This window comes from Salmo salar, chromosome ssa14 (assembly GCF_905237065.1).
Source record: "Salmo salar chromosome ssa14, Ssal_v3.1, whole genome shotgun sequence".
Taxonomy (NCBI): domain Eukaryota; kingdom Metazoa; phylum Chordata; class Actinopteri; order Salmoniformes; family Salmonidae; genus Salmo; species Salmo salar.
In genome coordinates this window covers 86667564-86695288 of record NC_059455.1, presented here as the reverse complement: position 1 = coordinate 86695288, position 27725 = coordinate 86667564, and the positions used below count along the sequence as shown (strand labels likewise).

At 44.0% G+C, this 27725-nt stretch overlaps 1 protein-coding gene and 2 long non-coding RNA genes across 4 annotated transcripts in view; 2 read left to right on the top strand and 1 right to left on the bottom strand.

Annotated features, from left to right (window-relative positions):
* The first annotated feature begins 3236 nt into the window (after positions 1 to 3236).
* LOC123726850 (uncharacterized) lies at positions 3237 to 6547 on the top strand. Its single transcript, XR_006758999.1, has 3 exons — positions 3237 to 3284; positions 6315 to 6398; positions 6477 to 6547. It is a non-coding gene; the product is annotated as an uncharacterized lncRNA (long non-coding RNA).
* On the top strand, positions 3446 to 5103 carry LOC123726852 (uncharacterized). 2 transcript variants are annotated; one of them, XR_006759001.1, is made up of 3 exons: positions 3446 to 3494; positions 4709 to 4834; positions 5033 to 5103. It is a non-coding gene; the product is annotated as an uncharacterized lncRNA (long non-coding RNA). The 2 variants fall into 2 exon arrangements; XR_006759000.1 differs by lacking the exon at positions 3446 to 3494 and adding an exon at positions 4673 to 4708 and having other exon boundaries at positions 4751 to 4834.
* LOC106570525 (juxtaposed with another zinc finger protein 1) overlaps positions 6309 to 27725 on the bottom strand; it is a 38729-nt gene continuing 17312 nt past the window's right edge. Inside the window, exons 2-5 of the mRNA XM_014142941.2 lie at positions 23946 to 24018; positions 10141 to 10337; positions 7298 to 7467; positions 6309 to 6865 (exon numbers count right to left, since the gene is read on the bottom strand). Of these exons, the coding sequence (XP_013998416.1) occupies positions 6689 to 6865; positions 7298 to 7467; positions 10141 to 10337; positions 23946 to 24018 (617 nt within the window). The 3' untranslated portion in view covers positions 6309 to 6688. The remainder of the gene's footprint in view (positions 6866 to 7297; positions 7468 to 10140; positions 10338 to 23945; positions 24019 to 27725) is intronic.

Sequence of the window (27725 nt, the reverse complement as noted above, 5' to 3'; positions counted from 1 at the left end):
TAATAGTGTTCACATTTATGAAGCAGCAGCTTATGTAAAAACAGTTTGATAAAGTACACAGGTCTCCCTCCTCACACCCTCTGTTGCCTCCGTACAAATAGGAAACATTGTTCTCCACTTAACATATGAAAATATAATTTAAACACACTTGACACACATTACAATACATTCACTGTACACAGTATATCTGAATAGTCCCCCTCACACACGCTTGTACTGTACTCCTCACATCCCCGCTGTGTAATACTGTCAGGCTCCCTGTTAAACTGTGTATTTAAACTGTAACCATAGTGACCTGCATCTCTGCGGGGAGAGGACAGGTTTATAAGTGTTTGACAGATCCCAACCTGGCGAACTCTGGTCTCTGTCGAACTCCCTCTCTGATCCCTCGGCAAAATGCGCTGGAGCCAAGGCTTCCAGGTACGGAAAACCCGGCACAGGCAATCCGGAACGCGTTCTGTACAGCCACAAACGAAAATACTACCACAACAATGCTACCTTCCTCTTTCACATAGCGTCTCAGTAGGAGTGGTGTTCTAGGATCAGGTCCCCGCTCGTATTCATTATGGTTTCAAAGGCTTCTGTTTTTCGCGAGGCACTTACTCTGAGACGCCTTGTGAATACAGGTGCACTTTGCCACACCCATGTCAAGGGTTGTTATGGCAACAGTCAAGCGTATGTGTTGGGGTACCTTCAGACTCAGACCATTATCACAGAACAGGTTAGAAATGTTTTCGGGCCTGGAAAGGGGTACATTTTGCCAACGGGCACCACTTTTTGACACTACACCACTCTGCTGTACTCTGAAGGCAAGGTATCACAAATAGGCCAGAACATGCTTACCTTGACACAATTTGACAGTACATCAGACTGCTTCTGTAAAACAGGAGGCTATGACACTATCTGCATCCCAAATGGCATTCCCTATACAGTGCACCACTGTTGACCAGGGCCCATAGGTAGTGCACTTTATGGAATAGGGTGTCATTTAGAACACAGATTTCATCTAAAATGTCACTATTCCCCGTATACAAAAATAGGGTGTCATTTGAGACAGCCGTATATTATAACACTATGGAGGACTGTAACAGAGAAGGCTGAATAATAACACAAGAAGCTGAAAAGCTCAGATACTGCAGAAAGACTTGGCTAAGAAGCAACACACTCACACAGACTGTACTGGAATGCTGTAGTCTACAACGCAAGGCAATCAAAGTTTGTAGATGTAATCTCTGGAGATACACCCTTTAAGACAAACACATGCACAAAAACAAAACATACCATCGACACTCCCACACATACACACTCCCACACATACACAGTCCCACACATACACAGTCCCACACATACACACTCCCACACATACACACTCCCACACATACACACTCCCACACATACACACTCCCACACATACACAGTCCCACACATACACAGTCACACACATACACAGTCCCACACATACACACTCCCACATACACAGTCACACACATACACACTCCCACACATACACACTCCCACATACACAGTCCCACACATACACAGTCCCACACATACACAGTCACACACATACACACTCCCACACATACACACTGGAGGCGCAATGAGACCCGTGTTCCCTTGACACGTTTGCCCACCTCTTTGATGAAACCGTATGACAGTCTCTCTCCCCCCTCAGGCACATGGTAATGTAAATGTTTGGCAGTAGAGAGCTGTTGGCAATGATCATGGAAAAGTAACCAGAAACAATACTTGGCAACTGGAATAGAATACAGGATGATGCCTCAACTAGTCTGCTCACACTGTACAGTCTGGAATAACCTTCTGGAATACAGGATGATGCCTCAACTAGTCTGCTCACACTGTACAGTCTGGAATAACCTTCTGGAATACAGGATGATGCCTCAACTAGTCTGCTCACACTGTACAGTCTGGAATAACCTTCTGGAATACAGGATGATGCCTCAACTGGTCTGCTCACACTGTACAGTCTGGAATAACCTTCTGGAATACAGGATGATGCCTCAACTGGTCTGCTCACACTGTACAGTCTGGAATAACCTTCTGGAATACAGGATGATGCCTCAACTAGTCTGCTCACACTGTACAGTCTGGAATAACCTTCTGGAATACAGGATGATGCCTCAACTAGTCTGCTCACACTGTACAGTCTGGAATAACCTTCTGGAATACAGGATGATGCCTCAACTGGTCTGCTCACACTGTACAGTCTGGAATAACCTTCTGGAATACAGGATGATGCCTCAACTGGTCTGCTCACACTGTACAGTCTGGAATAACCTTCTGGAATACAGGATGATGCCTCAACTAGTCTGCTCACACTGTACAGTCTGGAATAACCTTCTGGAATACAGGATGATGCCTCAACTGGTCTGCTCACACTGTACAGTCTGGAATAACCTTCTAGAATACAGGATGCACAATCCATTCTGAAATCATTGGGGAGAAGTCCTAGAACCGTTCTAGAACAGAGGGAATGAAGAAATGCTATAGTTTCCTTGTTTCTCTATATGGGCTGAACGCTAACATGAAATCTGTGCATTAAAATCAAATCAGAACTGTGAAAAATGTATTTCGGGACGCAGATCTCAAGTTAGGATTCAAGCCATAATCTCTTTGTTTTTGCTGCTGGGGATATCTAGACCTGAGGTCACCTAGCTGTTTCAACTTTGACCTATGACAACAGAACAGGTTGTCTCGGGGTTGAGGAATGAAAAAAAACAAACACTTATTGATGAAATATCAAAAGAAAATAATATCTGGAAAATATATTGAAAAAGAATAAAAAAATAAAGCTTGAAAATAAAGTGGAACTACTTAGTATATGCTGATGAATACTTAAATTTGTATATATACACATCTATTGTTTATATATCTATATATAGAATGTATAATCCAACTCAACATCCACACCTTCCTCCTTCTCTTTTACATTACTCCTCTTCTTCTTCTGTTTTGTTTTTTCTTTCTTTTTCTTTGTTTTCTTTTTGTTAGCACCGTATGTCAATACAAAAAGTAACGGAAATAGTTGGGATAGCGTAAGAATGTGCAAATGTACAAACAACAAAAAAAGCCTATAAAGATGCATATCATTAAAATAACAAGAGATAGAGTAACATGTGAAAAACAAAGAACATAATACAAGACATAAACAAGTTAAAGCATGCACTAGATCCTTTAGTGTGTGGGAGGAAGGGATAGGGGTTTAGGTTGTTACCCCTAAGGTTGGGCTAGAAGGGATAGGGGTTTAGGTTGTTACCCCTAAGGTTGGGCTAGAAGGGATAGGGGTTTAGGTTGTTACCCCTAAGGTTGGGCTAGAAGGGATAAGGGTTTAGGTTGTTACCCCTAAGGTTGGGCTAGAAGGGATAGGGGTTTAGGTTGTTACCCCTAAGGTTGGGCTAGAAGGGATAGGGGTTTAGGTTGTTACCCCTAAGGTTGGGCTAGAAGGGATAGGGGTTTGGGTTGTTACCCCTAAGGTTGGGCTAGAAGGGATAGGGGTTTGGGTTGTCACCCCTAAGGTTGGGCTAGAAGGGATAGGGGTTTAGGTTGTTACCCCTAAGGTTGGGCTAGAAGGGATAGGGGTTTTAGGTTGTTACCCCTAAGGTTGGGCTAGAAGGGATAAGGGGTTTAGGTTGTTACCCCTAAGGTTGGGCTAGAAGGGATAGGGGTTTAGGTTGTTACCCCTAAGGTTGGGCTAGAAGGGATAGGGGTTTAGGTTGTTACCCCTAAGGTTGGGCTAGAAGGGATAGGGGTTTAGGTTGTTACCCCTAAGGTTGGGCTAGAAGGGATAGGGGTTTAGGTTGTTACCCCTAAGGTTGGGCTAGAAGGGATAGGGGTTTAGGTTGTTACCCCTAAGGTTGGGCTAGAAGGGATAGGGGTTTAGGTTGTTACCCCTAAGGTTGGGCTAGAAGGGATAGGGGTTTGGTTGTTACCCCTAAGGTTGGGCTAGAAGGGATAAGGGGTTTAGGTTGTTACCCCTAAGGTTGGGCTAGAAGGGATAGGGGTTTAGGTTGTTACCCCTAAGGTTGGGCTAGAAGGGATAGGGGTTTAGGTTGTTACCCCTAAGGTTGGGCTAGAAGGGATAGGGGTTTGGGTTGTTACCCCTAAGGTTGGGCTAGAAGGGATAGGGGTTTAGGTTGTTACCCCTAAGGTTGGGCTAGAAGGGATAGGGGTTTGGGTTGTCACCCCTAAGGTTGGGCTAGAAGGGATAGGGGTTTGGGTTGTCACCCCTAAGGTTGGGCTAGAAGGGATAGGGGTTTGGGTTGTTACCCCTAAGGTTGGGCTAGAAGGGATAGGGGTTTAGGTTGTTACCCCTAAGGTTGGGCTAGAAGGGATAGGGGTTTGGGTTGTCACCCCTAAGGTTGGGCTAGAAGGGATAGGGGTTTGGGTTGTTACCCCTAAGGTTGGGCTAGAAGGGATAGGGGTTTAGGTTGTTACCCCTAAGGTTGGGCTAGAAGGGATAGGGGTTTGGGTTGTTACCCCTAAGGTTGGGCTAGAAGGGATAGGGGTTTGGGTTGTCACCCCTAAGGTTGGGCTAGAAGGGATAGGGGTTTGGGTTGTCACCCCTAAGGTTGGGCTAGAAGGGATAGGGGTTTGGGTTGTTACCCCTAAGGTTGGGCTAGAAGGGATAGGGGTTTGGGTTGTCACCCCTAAGGTTGGGCTAGAAGGGATAGGGGTTGTCACCCCTAAGGTTGGGCTAGAAGGGATAGGGGTTTGGGTTGTTACCCCTAAGGTTGGGCTAGAAGGGATAGGGGTTTGGGTTGTTACCCCTAAGGTTGGGCTAGAAGGGATAGGGGTTTGGGTTGTCACCCCTAAGGTTGGGCTAGAAGGGATAGGGGTTTGGGTTGTCACCCCTAAGGTTGGGCTAGAAGGGATAGGGGTTTGGGTTGTCACCCCTAAGGTTGGGCTAGAAGGGATAGGGGTTTGGGTTGTTACCCCTAAGGTTGGGCTAGAAGGGATAGGGGTTGTCACCCCTAAGGTTGGGCTAGAAGGGATAGGGGTTGTCACCCCTAAGGTTGGGCTAGAAGGGATAGGGGTTTGGGTTGTCACCCCTAAGGTTGGGCTAGAAGGGATAGGGGTTGTCACCCCTAAGGTTGGGCTAGAAGGGATAGGGGTTGTCACCCCTAAGGTTGGGCTAGAAGGGATAGGGGTTGTCACCCCTAAGGTTGGGCTAGAAGGGATAGGGGTTGTCACCCCTAAGGTTGGGCTAGAAGGGATAGGGGTTGTCACCCCTAAGGTTGGGCTAGAAGGGATAGGGGTTTGGGTTGTCACCCTTAAGGTTACATGCTGACCAGACCGCATGTGCGTCTGCGTGCGTCATCGCTGCATGTTGATTTTGTCCCCTCAACCAGACGCTACCAGGACACGCAGGTTGAAATATCAAAACAAACCATGAACCAACTATATTCATTTGGGGACAGGTCGAAAAGTATTCAACATTTATGCCAATAGCCAGCTAGCTTACTGTTGTTAACTAATTTGTCCTGGGATATAAACACTGGGTTGTTATTTTACCTGAAATGCACAAGGTCCACTACTGACAATGAATCCACAGATAAAAGGGTAAACCGAGTTTGTTTCTAGTAATCTCTCCTCCTTCAGGCTTCTTCTTCTGATTTTATATGGCGCTTGGCAACCAACTTTAAGGTGCCTTACCATAAACCCGACTGGACTGGAGTGTGGACCTCAGTTCATCTTTCAATCACCCACGTGGGTATATGCTCCTAAAAACCAATGAGATGGGAGAGGCGGGACTTGCAGTGCGTTATTAAGCATCACAAATAGAACAAAGTTGTATTTTAGCGCCTGGCTACCAGACACCAGCAGTGTGGGTGCAGCCTGGCTACCAGACACCAGCAGTGTGGGTGCAGCCTGGCTACCAGACACCAGCAGTGTGGGTCCAGCCTGGCTACCAGACACCAGCAGTGTGGGTGCAGCCTGGCTACCAGACACCAGCAGTGTGGGTCCAGCCTGGCTACCAGACACCAGCAGTGTGGGTGCAGCCTGGCTACCAGACACCAGCAGTGTGGGTCCAGCCTGGCTACCAGACACCAGCAGTGTGGGTGCAATGACTGAATAACATGGATCTGTACATTTATTTTGCAACGCGAGCGGTGTGGTCAGCATATTAAGGTTGGGCCAGAAGGGATAGGAGTTTGGGTTGTTACCCCTAAGGTTGGGCTAGAAGGGATAGGAGTTTGGGTTGTTACCCCTAAGGTTGGGCTAGAAGGGATAGGGGTTTAGTTGTCCGGTTGGGCTAGGTTGTTACCCCTAAGGTTGGGCGGGTTTCCCCTAAGGTTGGGCTAGAAGGGATAGGAGTTTGGGTTGTCACCTCTAAGGTTGGACTAGAAGGGATAGGGGTTTGGGTTGTCACCCCTAAGGTTGGGCTAGAAGGGATAGGGGTTTGGGTTGTCACCCCTAAGGTTGGGCTAGAAGGGATAGGGGTTGTCACACCTAAGGTTGGGCTAGAAGGGATAGGGGTTTGGGTTGTCACCCCTAAGGTTGGGCTAGAAGGGATAGGGGTTGTCACCCCTAAGGTTGGGCTAGAAGGGATAGGGATATGTTTTGGTTGGTTGGTCAAGGTGGGGTGGATATTGACAATGAAAAAGTGTGGGGTGGTTGGGTTGGGAGTGCTGGTGGGGAATAGGGAAATGTTTGGGGGGGGGGCTCTCTAGCCCTGCATCTTGCGGATGATGTCGGCGGAGACGGGCGGGTGGAAGTTGATGGTATGGTGTCTCAGGCCCTGGGACGTCTTGTAGCTCTTCCCACAGCGGCACTTGAAGGGCTTCCGCACACGGATCTGGGTCCGGTGTCCGTTCTTGGCATGGTATTTAATACCGTTCACATTCTGAATGAGGGGGAGAGACAGATTAGTAGGCCTGGCGTGGTCTAGTGGCTGCCTCCAGAATACAGGTACCTGTGCGAGTGTGGGTTCGCATCTGACCGACTGCTATTCTAGCATTCCCTATCCTCCTTCCTTTCCTGTCAGTCCTTTACTGTCCTACCTAATAAAGAATAAAATACAAAAGGAGTGGGACTGCCCCACTCCTAGAAAAATAATAATTCCCCTTACATTATCTTAGTGAAAATCCCTAAAAGCAACATCCAGGAACAACATTGCAAACGTTGACATTGAGGAAACTCCCCCTCACATCCTGAAGTGAAAACCTCCACGACACAGATCATAGGCTACACTGAACTGATATATAGAGGACTAGCGTGTAGCAGAATAACAGAGCTAGGGACTGTTCTATAAACTGGGGTTGTGTGTGTACTGCACCTTGTATCTCTTCTTGCAGCCAGGCACAGGGCAGGCGAAGGGTTTCTCCTCTCCTCCATTCATACACATGGAGCTGAGGATAGACTCTGAGCTGATGGCACTCTCTGTGGTCCAGGACTCATCACTGTCTGACTCCTCATAGTCCACCTCCTCATCATCATACTCACTGCCTGGAGGGGGAACACACACACACACACACACATCAGTTTGTGTGTCATGGGGATATGACTATACTGTCTCAAGTAGAGGGGCATGGAGCATAGAACAGAGGATGGTTTAGTGTGTGTGTGTGTGTGTGTGTGTGTGTGTGTGTGTGTGTGTGTGTGTGTGTGTGTGTGTGTGTGTGTGTCAAGAGTACCCAGGGGGGAGAGGTTTGGCTCCCTGAAACAGATCATTAAATGGGAGGTATCCTCATTGCTCTGATTTAGTAAGTGCACCACTTTTTCCATTCACACACACACCGACTCTCACAATCCCCAACCCCAATGTGCGCACGCACACACACACACACACACACACACACACACACACACACACACACACACACACACACACACACACACACACACACACACACACACAGGAAATGCTGCACCTCAGCAGGAGGAAATGGATGGCACCCTGGCACGTTAAAAGGATTTCAACAAGGGTGTACGCGTGGTTGTGTGTTAACGCAAATATTTGGGCAGGAATTGGACCATCTGCTAAAGGGCTCTGAAACACACACACCCGTGTGAACAGTGTGACAGCTGGTGTGTAATTACCTGTGTAGACTGGGACCACTGCAAGAACACTGGGTCTCTACTGAACACACTAGAACACTCACAATAGGAATGTTCCATTTCGCTTAAGGGGGACCCATGAAAGACTGCAGGGTCTCTATGTCCTTCTGCAGCTTTGTTGTTTGGTCTAAAATGGTGTCCCCTCCAGGACCAAAAACTTGGACCAGGGAGATGAGGAGCTCCATAAAGGGTTTCTTCACGGAGGCCAACATCTTTGTCGATGACAGCCCAAGCGGTCCGCATGACGAGATGATCATAGACAGGGCTTTGCCATTAGCACGTGACATCTCAGCGTTTAAGAGGGAGAGGAGTCTGGACACCGGAGTCTGGACACATTTCAGCCATCAGCTCAGGGTCACCGTCAGTGGACAGGCGAGCTATCAGACCGTGCAGGTATGCCAGATGAGGTCCCGGTGGACAGCGGGGAGACCTACCAATGATCTCGTCTGGGAGGACCATGGCCGCAATAATGGGGTCCATGACTGGGTACTGGCCCAGTCCCAACTCCTCAGGAGAAGCCATGATGGTCCATGAAGGCTTTCACTGGCTTGGGACATGGGACCTTGAGTTCACCTTAGCCCAAGATTGACACAGTTCATTGGAGAACTTGGAGCACTGAGGAATGTACACTCTGGCCAGGTTGCTGTTAGGATCTGGATTAATATCCAGAGCTTTCAGAACTCTTTAGAGGAACTCCTGCATATCAGCTGATGAACAGGGGCTTCACTCTCAGCCCTCTCTGAGCCATGGTTCGCTGATCCAGAACCAGCCTCAGAGGTCTCTTCGTCTAGGTCATTACCAGCAAAGACGGGGATAGCGTCAGGATCCTGTCTTAAGTCTTCAACGGAGCCTGTCAGGCTGAGAGAGCAGAGCTGCGAAGACAGAGAGGCTGACTGGGCCGCCTCCTCATCCAGAGTAGGGGGAATCCACAGACTGAATGGAAGGCTCTAAGCCCTGGCACATAATACAGGTGGAATGGACATCAGTTGAAGCCAAGCCAGCATTGCATTTATTGCAGTAGTATGGCATGGATGATATTCTCCCCGTCTAGACAGAAGCAGAAATACAGATATGTCTTATAGACGAGATAATCTGTATAACACCACATTCTACAGATATATTGGAGAAATTCCACTCACAATCCCCAAAAGGTATGGACGTGAGGAGCCCAACTCAACTGACAGTGACAGACTAGGTGTGAGGAGAGGTCATGAGAACAGACTGGCTAACTCTGGCGAGATTAGTGAGGCGCACGTCCTCTGAATCTCACTCTGGCAACAGCTGCAGCTCGAGCCAGTAAGATAGTACGCGAAGTTTGGACGTCAAGGTGCGACTCGGTGTTTAGCTAGAGTGTTTAGCTAGAGAGTCTCCCCTAGCCTGGGTAGGCGCGGTACCCAATCTCAAACTCCAGAGAAAAGAGGCTAGCATCCAGCTGAAGCTAACAAGCAACGGATAACGCAATTAGCCGGGAGGCTAACTGGCGGACAAGACAACTAAGCCTCGCGCCGTGAACAGGTTGGCCCGACCCGTTCACCCTACTTCGTAGCAAGGTGTCAAACTGTAAGAAAAAAATGAAGATGACAAAACACTGCAGAGCACTCCTGGGAGGAGCAATCTTCACCCAAAATGGAGTAAACTGGACACACTCAACGACAGCTACATCCACAACTCACTCACCTGCGGAGCCGAGGGAAGAAAAGAGGACGTGATGCTACGCTGGGTGTTTATAGGGGGTGGGGCCACGGAATTACTCTGATATGAATATCTCGGCTCATCCTGCCGCCAGGCGAAAGGATACCCATTGAGTGACTAGCATAGTCCCTAGTTCATTGAACCCTGGTTACGTGAGTAACCTTGGTTCCATTGACCTTCAGTCTAGAACACTAGAGGCAATGCCATTTAGCAGATGCTTTTATCCAAAGTGACTTACAGTAGCGTGGAACCCAGCGGTAAGCAAAACCACAATCCTGCAGTTGCAATCGCCACATTCTACCCAGTGAGCCACGCATCGGACCACAAGAGGCAAAAGGCAACACATCCGATGTCTCCACTTTCGCTTACCTGTGGGCGTGCTGCTACGGAAGGAGGAGGAGGGTGTGATGGGAGGAGTCACGGGGGGAGTCAGGTTGCCGTTGCTGTGCCGTGGAGGTGTGGCCACGCTGTTCCGAGACACGCCACCTGTGATTGACAGGGAAAGTTTGGGTGTGGCCTTCTTCTTCAGGGTCTCCTGCTCCCGACGTGCCGCGTCCGTCATAAACCTGGACACAAACATTGCTACACAGGTTACACACACACACACACACACACACACACACACACACACACACACTACTTAAACAATAAGTATTATTTATCTCCCTCTCTTCTGGCTCCTTCTTTTCTCTCACCAATCCTCCACCCACACTAGCGCTGTGACGTTTAAACGAATTTGGGATTGTTAACGTTTAGAAAAAAAACCTGACCAATTAAAATCACAGTGCAGTAATCACAAATCTACCATTAACAGGTTACAATCATGATCATAAAGGCAAAAATAAAAATTCAACAAATACCTAAAACGCAACAATGCTGTAAGGAGATGGCTATGCATCTTTCAAATGGTTTGCCACTCTGCACATCAAATGGTGAGACAGGGTAGCGACAGTGTCGAAGTCCTACATGGCAATACTTTGAGAAATTAAATGAGAAGATGTTGAAATGCAAACTTTGCGAGGTGGAATTGAGATATAGTGGTATATACAGGTGCAATGCTGAAAGGAAAGCCCGGTGAGACCCAACCTGCTGCTGGCAGCAGTGCGATAAGGGACGGAGTGAAAATCACAGCGCTGATTACAGAAATGATTGATATGCAGCCATTGTCAATGGTAGAGGATATCAGCTTCAATGTCCTAATGGCATATCTAGAACCAGACTACAAGATGCCATGTGGAAAAACTGTGACAGCCTGAAGGAGGAAAGTGCTGCAGGGACTTGCATCCATTCAGCCACAAGAGCATTAGTGAAGTCAAGCACTGATGTTGGGTGATTAGGCCTGGATCGCTGTTGGCCTTCAAATTCATCCCAAAGGTGTTTGATGGGGTTGAGGTCAGGGCTCTGTGCAGGCCAGTCAAGTTCTTCCACACCGATCTCGACAAACCATTTCTGTATGGACCTCGCTTTGTGCACAGGGGCATTTTCATGCTGAAACAGGAATCAAATCACATTTTATTTGTCACATGCGCCGAATACAACAGGTGTAGACCTTACAGTGAAATGCTTACTTACAAGCCCATAATCAACAATGCTGTTTTTTTAAGTATAAAAATAGTTAAGAAAATAATTCAACTAAAGTAAGAAAAATGTAACACAATAAAATAACAATAACGAGGCTATTTACACGGGGTACCGGTACCGAGTCAATGTGCGGGGTTACAGGTTAGTCGAGGTAATATGTACATGTAAGTAGTGGTGACTATGCATAAATAATAAACAGCGAGTAGCAGCAGCTTAAAAAAGCAGGTCAACACAAGTGTATTTATTTATTTATAGGGGACAATGCACATTAATCAACAGCAATATTACAATAGCGCAACATCCGTGTAAATATGACGGAGTTAGCCAAAAGCTAATTTGCAGCCGTAGTCCCAGGACAGCTAAGGACAATTACACAGTCACAATACACATACAAATACATTATATGCAATAATACATCATTCTAACGACAACGACAACAACAACACTATCATCAACTGTCATCTTACATACAGTTGAAGTCGGAAGTTTACATACACTTAGGTTGGAGTCATTAAAACTCGTTTTCAACCACTCCACAAATTTCTTGTTAACAAACTATAGTTTTGGCAAGTCGGTTAGGACATCTACTTTGTGCATGACACAAGTCATTTTTCCAACAATTGTTTACAGACCGATTATTTCACTTATAATTCACTGTATCACAATTCCAGTAGGTCAGAAGTGTACATACACTAAGTTGACTGTGCCTTTAAACAGCTTGGAGAATTCCAGAAAATGATGTCATGGCTTTAGAAGCTTCTGATATGCTAATTGACATCCTTTGAGTCAATTGAAGTTGTGAATGTATTTCAAGGCCTACCTTAAAACTCAGTGCCTCTTTGCTTGACATCATGGAAAAATCTAAAGAAATCAGCCAAGACCTCAGAAAAAAAAATAGGAGACCTCCACAAGTCTGATTCATCCTTGGGAGCAATTTCCAAACGCCTGAAGGTACCACGTTCATCTGTACAAACAATAGTATGCAAGTATAAACACCATGGGACCACGCAGCCGTCATACCGCTCAGGAAGGAGATGCGTTCTGTCTCCTAGAGATGAACGTACTTTGGTGCGAAAAGTGCAAATCAATCCCAGAACAACAGCAAAGGACCTTGTGAAGATGCTGGAGGAAACAGGTACAAAATAATCTATATCCACATTAAAACAAGTCCTATATCGACATAACCTGAAAGGTCTCTCAGCAAGAAAGAAGCCACTGCTATAAAATCGCCATAAAAGAGCCAGACAACAATTTGCAAATGCACATGGGGACAAAGATCGTACTTTTTGGAGAAATGTCCTCGTCTGATGAAACAAAAATAGAACTGTTTGGCCATAATGACTATCGTTATGTTAGGAGGAAAAAGGGGGAGGCTTGCAAGCCGAAGAACACCAACCCAACCGTGAAGCACGGGTTTGGCAGCATCATGTTGTGGGGGTGCTTTGCTGCAGGAGGGACTGGTGCACTTCACAAAATAGATGGCACCATGAGGCAGGAAAATGATGTGGATATATTGAAGCAACATCAGTCAGGAAGTTAAAGCTTGGTTGCAAATGGGTCTTCCAAATGGACAATGACCCCAAGCATACTTGCAAAGTTGTGGCAAAATGGCTTAAGGACAACAAAGTCAAGGTATTGGAGGGGCCATCACAAAGCCCTGACTAAAATCCTATAGAACATTTGTGGGCAGAACTGAAAAAGTGTGTGCGAGCAAGGAGGCCTACAAACCTGACTCCGTTACACCAGCTCTGTCAGGAGGAATGGGCCAAAATTCACCCAATTTATTGTGTTAAGCTTCTGGAAGGCTTCCCGAAACGTTTGACCCAAGTTAAACAATTTAAAGGCAATGCTACCAAATACTAATTGAGTGTATGTAAACTTCTGACCCACTGGGAATGTGATGAAAGAAATAAAAACTGAAATAAATCATTCTCTCTACTATTATTGACATTTCACTTTCTTAAAATAAAGTGGTGATCCTAACTGACCTAAGACAGGGAATTTCTACTAGGATTAAATGTCAGGAATTGTGAAAAACTGAGTTTAAATGTATTTGACTAAGGTGTATGTAAACTTCCAACTTCAACTGTATGAGGAACCACAGATAACTCATGTGTACATGTTTGGATAGATTTTAGCCATGTTTTCAATTCAAATTGAAAAATGCAATAAATCAGTGCAGCCTCTCAAGTCCATGGGCATTGCATTCCAGTATATTGTAGCTCTAACAGAGAAGGCCAATTGGCCGATTTTACTGTGTCGAAAAGGGACAATGCAACCCCCTCTAGATACTACCCTTAGTTATCCTGGAGGTTCTTTCCTTGAGCATGATATGCCGACATAGGGGTGGCTGGGCATGACCATGCAGCATCTTAAAGACAAGGCTTGCATCTGCATACTGCTTAAAGCTATCCAGACTAAATAAATCATGTTTGGAAATGATATGACAATGGTGGTAACTGTTTGGTTTTGTCATGACGTTGGCCTCTTTTGGTACAGGGAGGACAGTTGACCCCCTCCCTTTTGCACCACCACCCAACCTACCTTCCCCCCAACCCAGGCCCTGTGTGAAAGGGTTGTAAAAACTCTAAAATTCCAGGAGAGTCTCTGGCCACATGGCCCATAGAGAGACACAGGAAATTCTTCCAACTCACAGAATTGGGGAGCCAAGCGACATTTGTGTTCTGGAGAAGGTATGGAAGATTGGTGAAGAATCCAGCTACGAACTGATCCGCTTGGTACAATTTTGTGATACTCAGAAGAGACAATATAGCCATATTACCATAAAACTGTTTATATAATAGCCTCAGCTTGAGACTTGCATCATAATGGTTGTATAGAATGTATTAATAAGGATAAAGCTTTTGTAATACATTGAGATGCTATGTACTGATGTAATGTGATAGAATTGTATTTCTGTACCAAGTTTAACTCAGTCATCGGCCCGCCCCCAGGGACACAGACAGGACCAGGCGTCATTTGACAAGCCTGTTCTATGGGCACTATAAAACACACCCTGATTTACATTTCTTTAGACCAGGCCTCCACTCCATGGCCAATAGGTTTTACCATCCAATTCCTCTACTGAAAGTGAACCATACCACGTGGTTAACTTTTAGACTATTGATACCGACAGAATAAGAACAAGTCTTTGATATTAATTATTAGTCTGCAGCTAAGTAAATTATATCATCGAACGCGAAGACCAACGAAACATCCATTCTATGACGACATTAATGAATGTCGCTCTGAAAGATCCATTCTAACCGAGAGAGAGAGAGAACGCGGACAAAACTCCCCAACAGAACCGAACTCTCCAACAAGAATCAGAACGACACACTGAGCGTAAATATATATTGATTGCAATTGTTCCCGAATGAGTGAGCCTTCAATTGTCAATTGTTAATATTAATGAACTCTGTAGATGTGCATTCTCAGCTGACCGTTTATGACCCATTGTCTAACAGACCAGCCATGCCTGTTAGCCATTAGCGCACATTACTATACCAATCCTTTGTGACGATAATTACTGTTTGTATGTTTTCTGTTAATTACTTAGTGTAGTAAATAAATGATTTTAAGACAATTGATGTATGGATGATTTTAGTAAAGACTGGGTTCGTGCAGATAAAACAATTTACGACGTTTGGAATGAGACTGGACTCGAGGTAAAATACACCATTTAAACCAGAAGATAATCGGCCTATATTATAGTATAGGAAAGTTATGTTAGGAAAATTATAACTTTGTAATCTGAATATTCTCCTTGGTGCCCAGATCTCCTAGTTAATTACAATTAAATGATTAATCAGTTTAATCGCGTGATAATAATTACAGGGAGTTAATTGATAAACATGTCTTCAGTTTAATGGTACCCAAAGACACGACATTTAGTTATCAAAAAGGTTTTTTTGTAGAGTGATGCAATTGGTTTCAGAATAGTAGCTCCTGCTTGGGACCAGCATGTGAGGCAATATCTCAGATGTGAGAAGATCATAGCATACATAGTTTGGCGGCCCCCGAGGAAGGAAAGGTCTTAGAAACCTAAAGTTGGATAATCCAAACTTAACCGTGTTAAAAGCTTCTACCTCCAAGCCATTAGACTGCTAAACAGTTAATCAAATGGCTACCCGGACTACTTCCCAACGAGCTGTTCCTGTTAATTATGGATACTTGGGACAGTAGCGTCCCACCTGGCCAACATCCGGTGAAATGGCAGAGCGCCAAATTCAAATTAAATTACTATAAATATTAAACTTTCAAGTGCAATACATTAAAATAAATCTTAACTTGTTGTTAATCCAGCCAAGGTGTCAGATTTCAAAAAGGCTTTACAGCGAAAGCAAACCATGCGATTATCTGAGGAGAGCGCCCAGCACACAAATGCATAACAAATCATTTTCAACCAGGGAGTTGTGTCACGAAAGTCAGAAATAGTGACATAATATATGCCTTACCTTTGAAGATCTTCTTCTGTTGGCACTCCAAAAGGTCCCAGTTACATTACAAATAGTCCTTTTGTTCAATTAAGTCCTTTATATCCATAAAAACTCAGTTTAGCTGGCGCGCTTCAGTCAATAATCCACTCGGTTTCCCTCCTTCGAAATGCATACAAAATGAATCCCAAACGTTACCAATAAACTTATCCAAACAAGTCAATCAACGTTTATAATCAATCCTTAGGTACCCTAATACGCAAATAAACAATACAATTTAAGACGGAGAATCGTTATTGTCTTTACCGGAGATAAACAAAAAGAACGCGCTCTCTCGGCCATGCGCTTGGAAACACTACAGACAAAATGGGAGCCACTTAGAAAAACTACAACTTCTCCCTCATTTTTCCAAAAACCAGCCTGAAACTCTTTCTAAAGACTGTTGACATCTAGTGGAAGCCCTAGGAACTGCAATCGGGGACGATTTCGCCCTATTATAAAAGTGCCAGGCATCGAAATCAGTGGTATGCTGAATTCTTATTTTTTTTTGATGGTTTGTCCTCGGAGTTTCGCCTGCCATTTCAGTTCTGTTGTACTCACAGACATTTTAGAGAGTTTTCTATCCAAATCTACCAATTATATTAATATCCTAGCTTCTGGGCCTGAGTAATAGGCGGATTACTTTGGGCATGCTTTTCATCCGGACGACAAAATACCGCCCCCTATCCCAAAGAAGTTAATTTGGAGAATCTGAAAGTTGTGTCTAACTTCATGTATCTTGGTGTCGTTTGGACTCCAACTTGACATTTAAGAAACATGTGAAGAAGGAGGTTAACCAAGCGTCCCACCTAGTCATCAGCCAGTGGAATCGCGTGGCGCGAAATACAAATACCTCATAAATGCTATAACTTCAATTTCTCAAACATATGACTATTTTGCACCATTTTAAAGACAAGACTCTCGTTAATCTAACCACACTGTCCGATTTCAAAAAGGCTTTACAGCGAAAGCAAAACATTAGATTATGTCAGGAGAGTACCCTGCCAAAAATAATCACACAGCCATTTTCAAAGCAAGCATATATGTCAGAAAAACCAAAACCACAGCTAAATGCAGCACTAACCTTTGATCTTCATCAGATGACACTCCTAGGACATTATGTTATACAATACATGCATGTTTTGTTCAATCAAGTTTATATTTATATCAAAAACCAACTTTTTACATTAGCATGTGATGTTCAGAACTAGCATACCCACCGCAAACTTCCGGTGAATTTACTTAATTACTCACGATTAACGTTCACAAAAAACATAACAATTATTTTAAGAATTATAGATACAGAACTCCTTTATGCAATCGCGGTGTCAGATTTTAAAATAGCTTTTCGGCGAAAGCACATTTTGCAATATTCTGAGTAGATAGCCGGCCATCACTTCTAGCTAATTTGACACCCACCAAGTTTGGCCCTCACCAAACTCAGATTTACTATAAGAAAAATTGGATTACCTTTGTTGTTCTTCGTCAGAATGCAATCCCAGGACTTCTACTTCAACAACAAATGTTGATTTGGTTCGAAATAATCCATAGATATATCCAAATACCTCCGTTTTGTTCGGGCGTTCAGGTCAGTATCCGATTTTTCTCATAAAATAGCGATAATATTTCAACCGGGCAACGTTGTATTCGTTCAAAGACTGAAAGAAAAACATGGAGTCCTCTCGTGGTTGCGCACTCCAGTGTCATTGTTCCCTGCCTGACCACTCACAAAAACTCCTGCTGTTTTTCGCCCAGAGACTGCAGAGATGTCATTCCACTTTCTGGCGCCTTCTGAGAGCCAATGGAAGCCTTAGAAAATGTCACGTTACAGCAGAGATGCTGTATTTTTGATAGAGATGCCACAGAAGGAGAACAAATTGTCAGACAGGGCACTTCCTGTATGGAATCTTCTCAGGTTTTGGCCTGCCATGAGTTCTGTTATACTCACAGACACCATTCAAACTGTTTTAGAAACGTTAGAGTGTTTTCTATCCAAATCTACTAATTATATGCATATTCTCGTTTCTGGGCAAGAGTAGTAACCAGTTTAAATCGGGTACGTTTTTTTATCTGGCCGTGCAAATACTGCCCCCTAGCCCCAACAGGTTAAGGAGCCTTTTGGACCTAGACTTGGCGCTCCAGTACCGCTTGCCGTGCGGTAGCAGAGGAAACATTCTAAGACTAGGGTTGCTGGAGTCTTTGACCGTTTTTAGGGCCTTCCTCTGACACCGCCTGGTATAGAGGTCCTGGATGGCAGGAAGCTTGGTCCCAGTGATGTACTACCCTCTGCAGCGCCTTGTGGTCTGATGCCGAGCAGTTGCCATACCAAGCGGTGATGCAACCAGTCAGGATGCTCTCGATGGTGCAGCTGTAGAACATTTGAGGATCTGAGGACCCATGCCAAATCTTTCAGTCTCGAGGGGGAATAGGGGTTGTCGTGCCCTGTTCACAACTGTCTTGGTGTGTTTGGACCATGATCGTTTATTAGTGATGTGGACACCAAGGTCCTTGAAGCTCTCGACCCGCTCCACTATAGTAGTCCACAATCAGCTCCTTTGTCTTGCTCACGTTGAGGTAGAGGTTCTTTGTCCTGGCACCACACTACCAGGTGTCTGACCTCCTCCCTGTAGGCTGTCTTATCGTTGGCGGTGATCAAGCCTACCACCGTTATGGCGTCAGCAAACGATGGCGGTGTTGAAGTCGTGTGTGGCCATGCAGTCGTGGGTAAACAGAGAGTACAGGAGGGGACTAAGCACACACCCGAGGGGCCCCGATGTTGAGTATCAGTGTGTCAGATGTGTTGTTGCCTACCTTTACCACCTGGGGGGTGGCCCGTCAGGAAGTCCACGATCTAGTTGCAGAGGGAGGTGTTCAGTCCCAGGGTCCTTAGCTTAGTGATGAGCTTTGAGGGCACTATGGTGTTGAACGCTGAGTTGTAGCATTCTCACGTAGGTGTTCCTTTTGTCCAGGTGGGAATGGGCAGTGTGGAGTGCAATGGAGATTGCATCACCTGTGGATCTGTTGGGGCGGTATATGAATTGTATTGGGTCTAGGGTTTCTGGGATGGTGGTGTTGTGAGCCATGACCAGCCTTCCAAAAGCACTTCATGGCTACAGACATGAGTGCAACGGGGCGGTAGTCATTTGGGCAGGTTACCTTGGCGTTCTTGGGCACAGGGACTATTGTGGTCTGCTTGAAACATGTAGGTATTACAGACTCCGTCAGTGAGAGGTTGAAAATGTCAGTACAGTCGCATGCTCTGAGTACGCGTCCTGGTAATTCATCTCGTCCTGCGGCCTTGTGAATGTTGACCTGTTTAAAAGGTCTTACTCAGTCATCCGGAACAGCTGGTGCTCTCATGCATGGTTCAGTGTTGCTTGCCTCAAAGTGAGCATAGAAGGCATTTAGCTCATCTGGTAGACTCGCGTCACTGGACAGCTCGCGGCTAGGTTTCCCTTTGTAATCAGTAATAGTTTGCAAGCCCTACCACATCCAACGAGTGTCAGCCAATGTAGTAGGATTCAGGAGCCAGTGTAGTAGGATTCAATCATAGTCCCGTGTTGATGCTTTGCCTGTTTGATGGTTCGTTGGGACTTGATTTAATTTATTAGGATGTATTAGGATTAGCTGATACCAATGAAAACAGCTAATTTTACTGGGGTTTGGCATACACAGTACCAGTCAAAAGTTTGGACACACCTACTCATTCAAGGGTTTTTCTTTATTTTTGCTTTTTTCTACATTGTAGAATAATAGTGAAGACATTAAAACTATGAAATAACATGTATGGAATCATGTAGTAACCAAAAACGTGTTAAACAAATCAAAATATATTTTATATTTGAGATTCTTCAAAGTAGCCAACCTTTGCCTTGATGACAGCCTTGCACACTCTTGGCATTCTCTCAACTAGCAGGTGTGCCTTGCTAAAAGTTCATTTGTGGAATTTCTTAACGCGTTTGAGCCAATCAGTTGTGTTGTGACAAGGTAGGGGTGGTATACAGAAGTGTTACGAACCGGCTCAGAGTTCGCAACAAAAGGGAGACAACGTGGAGACAAGGAGTATCAAAATATATATTTATTAAATAAAGTAACTAAGTAATTAACCTGTTAGGGCTAGGGGGCAGTATTTACACGGCCGGATAAAAAAACGTACCCGATTTAATCTGGTTATTACTACTGCCCAGAAACTAGAATATGCATATAATTATTGGCTTTGGATAGAAAACACCCTAAAGTTTCTAAAACTGTTTGAATGGTGTCTGTGAGTATAACAGAACTCATATGGCAGGCAAAAACCTGAGAAGATTCCAAACAGGAAGTACCCTCTCTGACCATTCCTTGGGCTTCTTGGCTCTGTTTATTGAACATTTAGGATATTTGCTGTAACGTGACACTTCATACGGCTCCCATAGGCTCTCAGAACCCGGGAAAAAGCTGAATGATGTAATTCCAGCCCCAGGCTGAAACACATTAGCGCCTTTGGTAAGTGCTCTATCAGAGGACAATGGGCTGAGGCGCGTGCACGAGTCGACCCCATGTTTTTATTTTCTTTCGTCTTTGAACCTAAACACAGATTCCCTGTCGGAATATTATCGCTTTTTTACGAGAAAAATGGCATAAAAATAGATTTTAAACAGCGGTTGACATGCTTCGAAGTACGGTAATGGAATATTTAGATTTTTTTTGTCACGAAATGCGTCGTGCGCGTCACCCTTCTTTACCATTCGGATAGTGTCTTGAACGCACAAACAAAACAGAGGATATTTGAACATAACTATGGATTATTTTGAACCAAACCAACATTTGTTATTGAAGTAGAAGTCCTGGGAGTGCATTCTGACGAAGACAGCAAAGGTAATAAAAATGTTCTTATAGTAAATCTGATTTTGGTGAGTGCTAAACTTGGTGGGTGTCTAAATAGCTAGCCCTGTGATGCCGGGCTATCTACTGAGAATATTGCAAAATGTGCTTTCACCGAAAAGCTATTTTAAAATCGGACATAGCGAGTGCATAGAGGAGTTCTGTATCTATAATTCTTAAAATAATTGTTGTTTTTTGTGAACGTTTATTGTGAGTAATTTAGTAAATTCACCGGAAGTATGCTAGTTCTGAATGTCACATGCTAATGTAAAAAGCTGGTTTTTGATATAAATATGAACTTGATTGAACAAAACATGCATGTATTGTATAACATAATGTCCTAGGGTTGTCATCTGATGAAGATCATCAAAGGTTAGTGCTGCATTTAGCTGTGGTTTGGGTTTATGTGACATTATATGCTAGCTTGAAAAATGGGTGTCTGATTATTTCTGGCTGGGTACTCTGCTGACATAATCTAATGTTTTGCTTTCGTTGTAAAGCCTTTTTGAAATCGGACAGTGTGGTTAGATTAACGAGTCTTGTCTTTAAAATGGTGTAAAATAGTCATATGTTTGAGAAATTGAAGTAATAGCATTTCTAAGGTATTTGAATAACGCGCCACAGGATTCCACTGGCTGTTACGTAGGTGGGACGATTTCGTCCCGCCGACCCTAGAGAGGTTAACAATGGTGTGTGTAATCAGTAATCAGTAGTGTAAGTGAGTGTTTTGCATACCTGAATGTAATAATGCAGGGTGTTGAAAGGTGCCAAAGCAAATAACCAAAAAGCCACAAAACTACACAACCAAAATCAACAGTGTCTGCGTGGAGAGAGTCTCCTCAATCAATGTGTAAGAGGTGCCTTTATCCTGGGACACACCCGGACCCAGGTGTTTCCCATGTAGCTGACGACCCTCCCAGCTCCGCCCACCGGCATCCTAATAAAGAAACAAGAACAAAGAGAGAGAATACGGCAGACAGAGTGGGAGGGTCGTCACAGAAGATAGCCCTATTTGGTAAAAGACCAAGTCCATATTATGGCAAGAACAGCTCAAAATAAGCAAAGAGAAACGACAGTCCGTCATTACTTTAAGACATGAAGGCCAGTCAATCCAGAACATTTCAAGAACTTTGAATGTTTCTTCAAGTGCAGTCGCAAAAAACATAAAGCGCTATGATGAAACTGGCTCTCATGAGGACCGCCACAGGAAAGGAAGACCCAGAGTTACCTCTGCTGCAGAGGATAAGTTCATTAGAGTTACCAGCCTCATAAATTGGCAATTACTGCACCTCAGATTGCAACTCACAGAGTTCAAGTAACAGACACATCTCAACATCAACTGTTCAGAGGAGACTGTGTGAATCAGGCCTTCATGGTCGAACTGCTGCTAAGAAACTACTACTAAAAGGACACCAATAAGAAGAAGAGATTTGCTTGGGCCAAGAAGCACGAGCACTGGACATTGGACCAGTGGAAATCTGTCCTTTGGTCTGATGAATCCAAATTTGAGAGTTTTGGTTCCAACTGCTGTGTCTTTGTGAGACGCAGAGTAGGTGAACAGATCTCCGCATGTGTGGTTCCCATAGTGAAGCATGGAGGAGGTGGTGTGATGGTGCTTTGCTGTCTGTGATTTATTTAGAATTCAAGAAACACTTAACCAGCATGGCTACCACAGCATTCTGCAGCGATACTCCATCCCATCTGGTTTGCGCTTAGTGGGACTATCATTTGTTTTTCAACAGGAGAATGACTCAACACACCTCCAGGCTGTGTAAGGGCTATTTGACCAAGAAGGAGAGTGATGGAGTGCTGCATCAGATGACCTGGCCTCCACAATCACCTGACCTCAACCCAATTGAGATGGTTTGGGATGAGTTAGACTGCAGAGTGAAGGAAAATCAGCCAATAAGTGCTCAGCATATGTGGGAACTCCTTCAAGACTTTTGGAAATCATTCCAGGTGACGCTGTTTGAGAGAATGACAAGTGTGCAAAGCTGTCATCAAGGCAAAGGGTGACTACTTTGAAGAACTTTGAATATAAAATATATTTTTTATTTGTTTAATGCTTTTTTGGTTAATAAATTATTCCATTTGTGTTATTTCATAGTTTAGATGTCTTCACTATTATTCTAATACGTAGAAAGTTGTAAAAAATAAAATAAAAACCCTTGAATGAGTAGGTGTGTCCAAACTTCTGACTGGTACTGTATAACGAAAAAGACTTCACAATAACAGCATAGCTGACCGGGGCAGTTCTAGCAGGGCAGACATTTGATGAAATCACTTGCTGGAAAGGTGGCGACCTATGACGTAGCCACGTAGAAAGTCACTGAGCTCTTCAGTACGGCCATTCTTCTGCCAATGTTTGTCTATGGAGATTGCATAGCTGTGTGTTCAATTGTATACACATGTCAGCAACGGGTGCGGCTGAAATAGCCGAATCAACTAATTTGAAGGAGTGTCCACATACTTTTGCATATATATTTTTGGTCTTAATTTAAGGTTAAGGTTAGGCATAAGGTTAGCAGTGTGGTTAAGGTTAGGAGTTAGGTTTAAAAATCACATTTTTAGAAGATAATTTCAGAAATAGGTGGGCTTTATGACTTTGTGGCTATGGCAACTAATGACGACCAGTAGGTAGGTAGCCATCACTGCGGTAGATTGAACTGCATTGCCCCATAGCAGTCATATGCAGAATTTATGCAGGATTGTGAATTCACCTCATTGGCAATTTAAAAGTTAAGAACATTTGTACATTCGTCAAATCCCTAACTCACACACAGTATGATTTAAGAAATGTGAGATTGGACATGAAGTTTTGGGATAAACACTCATCTCATTCTCATTTCTGTGTTTGGCTAGGCTGTAACTGTGTAGAGAGAGCTTTTCGGTGCTTCTAATGACAACACTGTTTCTCTGGGAAGGGATCAGTCATCCAAACACAAACAAGACACTCACAGTCATACCAGCACGGTCACAAAAACACAAAAAGCACCGTAACACACTCAGGGCAATTAGACTATCACAACACAACTGCAAAACAATGGTCAAACACAAGTCTGATACACGCCTCAGAAGAAGTCGTATCAGATTTGCTACTAGACAGAATCATGTTTTTCAAACCAAAAGCCTGAAGAAAACCAAGGATGTGGTAGAACTGAAGCCAGGAATGTTGATCAAACTTCTGTCCCAGTATGCTAGTCTTTGTCGAAACGGCTCCATCAGTGGAGCAACACTGCCCTGTGTGTATGTTACCTGTTAATGTAGCTCAGGGCCAGGTAGGTGGGCTGTTGTTGCTCCTGTTTCTCCAGGACACGAGGATCTGTGTCTAAGAGAGTGAGAGAGAGAGAAAGAAAGAGAGAGAGAAGGAAATAAGAAGAGAGTAGGGTATTTAGTTACCGTAGAATAAATCTAGATAGATCATATGGATATTTAGTGCCTTCAGAAAGTACTCACACCCTGATTTAGACATTTTGTTGTGTTACAGACGGAAATCAAAATGGATTAAATTGTGTTTCTCACCCATCTACACACAATACCCAATAATGACAAAGAAAACTTTACTGAAAATGAAATATCTACATTTACATAAGTATTCATACCCCTGAGCCAATACTTTGTAGAAGCACCTTCGGCAGTGATTACAGCTTTGAATCGTCTTGGGTATGTCTGTATCAGCTTTGACTTGTCTTGGGTATGTCTGTATCAGCTTTGACTTGTCTTGGGTATGTCTGTATCAGCTTTGACTTGTCTTGGGTATGTCTATCAGCTTTGCACATCTGGATTTGAGGATTTTCTCCCATTCTTCCCTGCAGATTTTCTCAAAGTTAGATGGGCAAAGGCGGTGAACAGATTTTCAACGGGATTCAAGTCTGAGCTTTGGCTGGGCCACTCAATGACTTTCACTTTCTTATTCTGAAGCCATTCCAGCGTATGCTTTGGGTCATTGTTCTGTTGGAATGTAAATCTTCACCCCAGTCTAAGGTCATTTGCACTCTGAAGTAGGTTCTCATCAAGGACTTGCCTGTATTTGACTCCATTCATTGATCCATCTATGCTTCCCAGTCTCACAGTCCCTGCTGATGAAAAGCATCCCCACAGAATGATACTGCCACCACCATGCATCACGGTAGGGATGGTGTTAGACAGGTGATGAGCTGTGCCTGGTTCTCCAGAAATAGTGCTTTGCATTCAGGACAAATAGTTACATTTCTGTCTCATCAGACCACATCATATTTTGCCTTATGCTCTATGAGTCTTTCACATGCATTTTTTGCATATTCCAGGTGTGCGGTCATGTGCCTTTTTCTCAGGAGTTGCTTCTGTCTGGCCACTGGGTTCTTGGGTCACCTCCTTCTGCCTGGTTGTTCAGTTTGGTCTGACAGCCAGCTCTAGGCAGAGTCTGGGTAGTTCCATCATTTCTCAATGACGGAGAACACTGCTCTTAGAAACATTCAACACTCTAGAAATGGTTTTATACCCTTCACCCAGATATATGTAGTTTCTGCTCTGACATGCACTGTGGTACCTTCTATAGACAGTTGTGTTTCATTCTAAATCATGTCCAAACAATTGAATTGGCCACAGGTGGACTCCAATCAAGTTGTAGTGACATCTCAAGGATGATCAAAGGGAACAGGATGCACCTGAGCTACATTTGGAGTGTCATAGCAAAGAGGTGTGAATACTTACAGTACCAGTCAAGTTTGGACACACCTACTCATCCAATGGTCTTTCTTTATTTCTACTATTTTCTACATTGTAGAATAATAGTGAAGACATCAAAACTATGAAATAACACATATGGAATCATGTAGTAACCAAAAACTTGTTAAACAAATCAAAGTATATTTTATATTTGAGATTCTTTAAGTAGCCACCCTTTGCCTTGATGACAACTTTGAACACTCTTGTGCAAAGAAATGATAAAAACATGTTTTCACTTTGTCACTGTGGGGTATTGTGTGTAGACGAGTGAGATTTTTTTTTTTTTTTTATCCATTTGGAATTTGGGCTGTAACACAACAAAATGTGGAATAAGTCAAGGGGTATGAATACTTTCGGAAAGCACTGTAGATCATGAATATGGAATTGGCGTCGGAGTCTTGAAATCTTTCAGTATGTATCCGCATAGTAAATCAGGGGGGAGGCGAAATGGTATCAAACATCCAGTACAGTACACCGGGCTTTACTGAAAGTGCTTGTATATGGGGTTCATGACTTGATTTGTGGAGGAAATCAGTATGCAGTAAGGTGAGATGGGTGTGTGTGCAAATTCATGTCCGATTGATACTTTAAGATACTCACACTAGTCTCTCTGTTCCAATGTTGTGTGTGTGGAGTATTAGTAAAGAAAGCCTATATTCTGTCCACCGTAGCAGAGGGTCTCATTTACAACCCCTGGTTTCATGAAGTGTTCTTGGTTACATAGCCCTCTGTGTAACATGGTGCTACTGTGTGTACACTGCATGTCAGGGAGGTTGATGGATATCCTCTATAATCACACACACTTTTTCCAGCATATTTGCCAACTCAGTAACATTGCAGCAGGGAGCTTCCACTGCCTGAGGCCACCAGCCCAAACTTCAAAAGCTAACTCAGCATGTGTGTGTGTGTGTGAGTGTGTGTGTGTGTGTGAGTGTGTGTGCAATGTGATGAATGTGTGCTGAGTCACAACTGCATACTAGCACTGCCACCATGTGGTCAACAGGGTGACATTCCACTCCATTGAATAGAAATACAGTCAAATGACGAACACATATGCAAGACAATAGCTTGTGGTGAATGTGTACAGCCTAATTTACTTGGCCTACCTTACATACATACGCAACTCAAAAACGCAATTACCTAAGCAAAATGGCGATCCTTAAAATGGCGGGCTGTTGCTGCAAACGCCTGCTACACAACTAGGCAGTGTAGTGTACTTGCTTGACTTTACATGTATCTGATGTACACTTATCAAGACTCAAACATACTGTGCTACCGTGCATATACTATGACATATGTTGAACTTTTAGAATGTATTGTGTTACTGAGTATCAGTACAGTCTAGATGAGTCTCCATACATGTATATGTTATTGTGTGTGTATGAGAGAGCGAGAGAAAAAAAGGAGTTGCATGTTTTGTTGATTTTAAGAATGCTTTTTGATTCCATATGGCATGATGGATTAGATTACAGAACCCTCAAGCGGCATTGGGGGTAAAGTATACGACATCATAAAATCTATTTAAGTCCAACCCTGTTCAAAGTTTACATCAACCAACTAGCATTGTTGTTGGACACACCCCTCAAAGATGAGGTCAAATTCCTGCTCTACGCAGATGACCTTGTCCTACTGTCACCAACAGAGTAAGGTCTAACCAGATGACCTTGTCCTACTGTCACCAACAGAGTAAGGTCTAACCTGATGACCTTGTCCTACTGTCACCAACAGAGTAAGGTCTAACCTGATGACCTTGTCCTACTGTCACCAACAGAGTAAGGTCTAACCTGATGACCTTGTCCTACTGTCACCAACAGAGTAAGGTCTAACCTGATGACCTTGTCCTACTGTCACCAACAGAGTAAGGTCTAACCAGATGACCTTGTCCTACTGTCACCAACAGAGTAAGGTCTAACCTGATGACCTTGTCCTACTGTCACCAACAGAGTAAGGTCTAACCAGATGACCTTGTCCTACTGTCACCAACAGAGTAAGGTCTAACCAGATGACCTTGTCCTACTGTCACCAACAGAGTAAGGTCTAACCAGATGACCTTGTCCTACTGTCACCAACAGAGTAAGGTCTAACCAGATGACCTTGTCCTACTGTCACCAACAGAGTAAGGTCTAACCAGATGACCTTGTCCTACTGTCACCAACAGAGTAAGGTCTAACCAGATGACCTTGTCCTACTGTCACCAACAGAGTAAGGTCTAACCTGATGACCTTGTCCTACTGTCACCAACAGAGTAAGGTCTAACCTGATGACCTTGTCCTACTGTCACCAACAGAGTAAGGTCTAACCTGATGACCTTGTCCTACTGTCACCAAC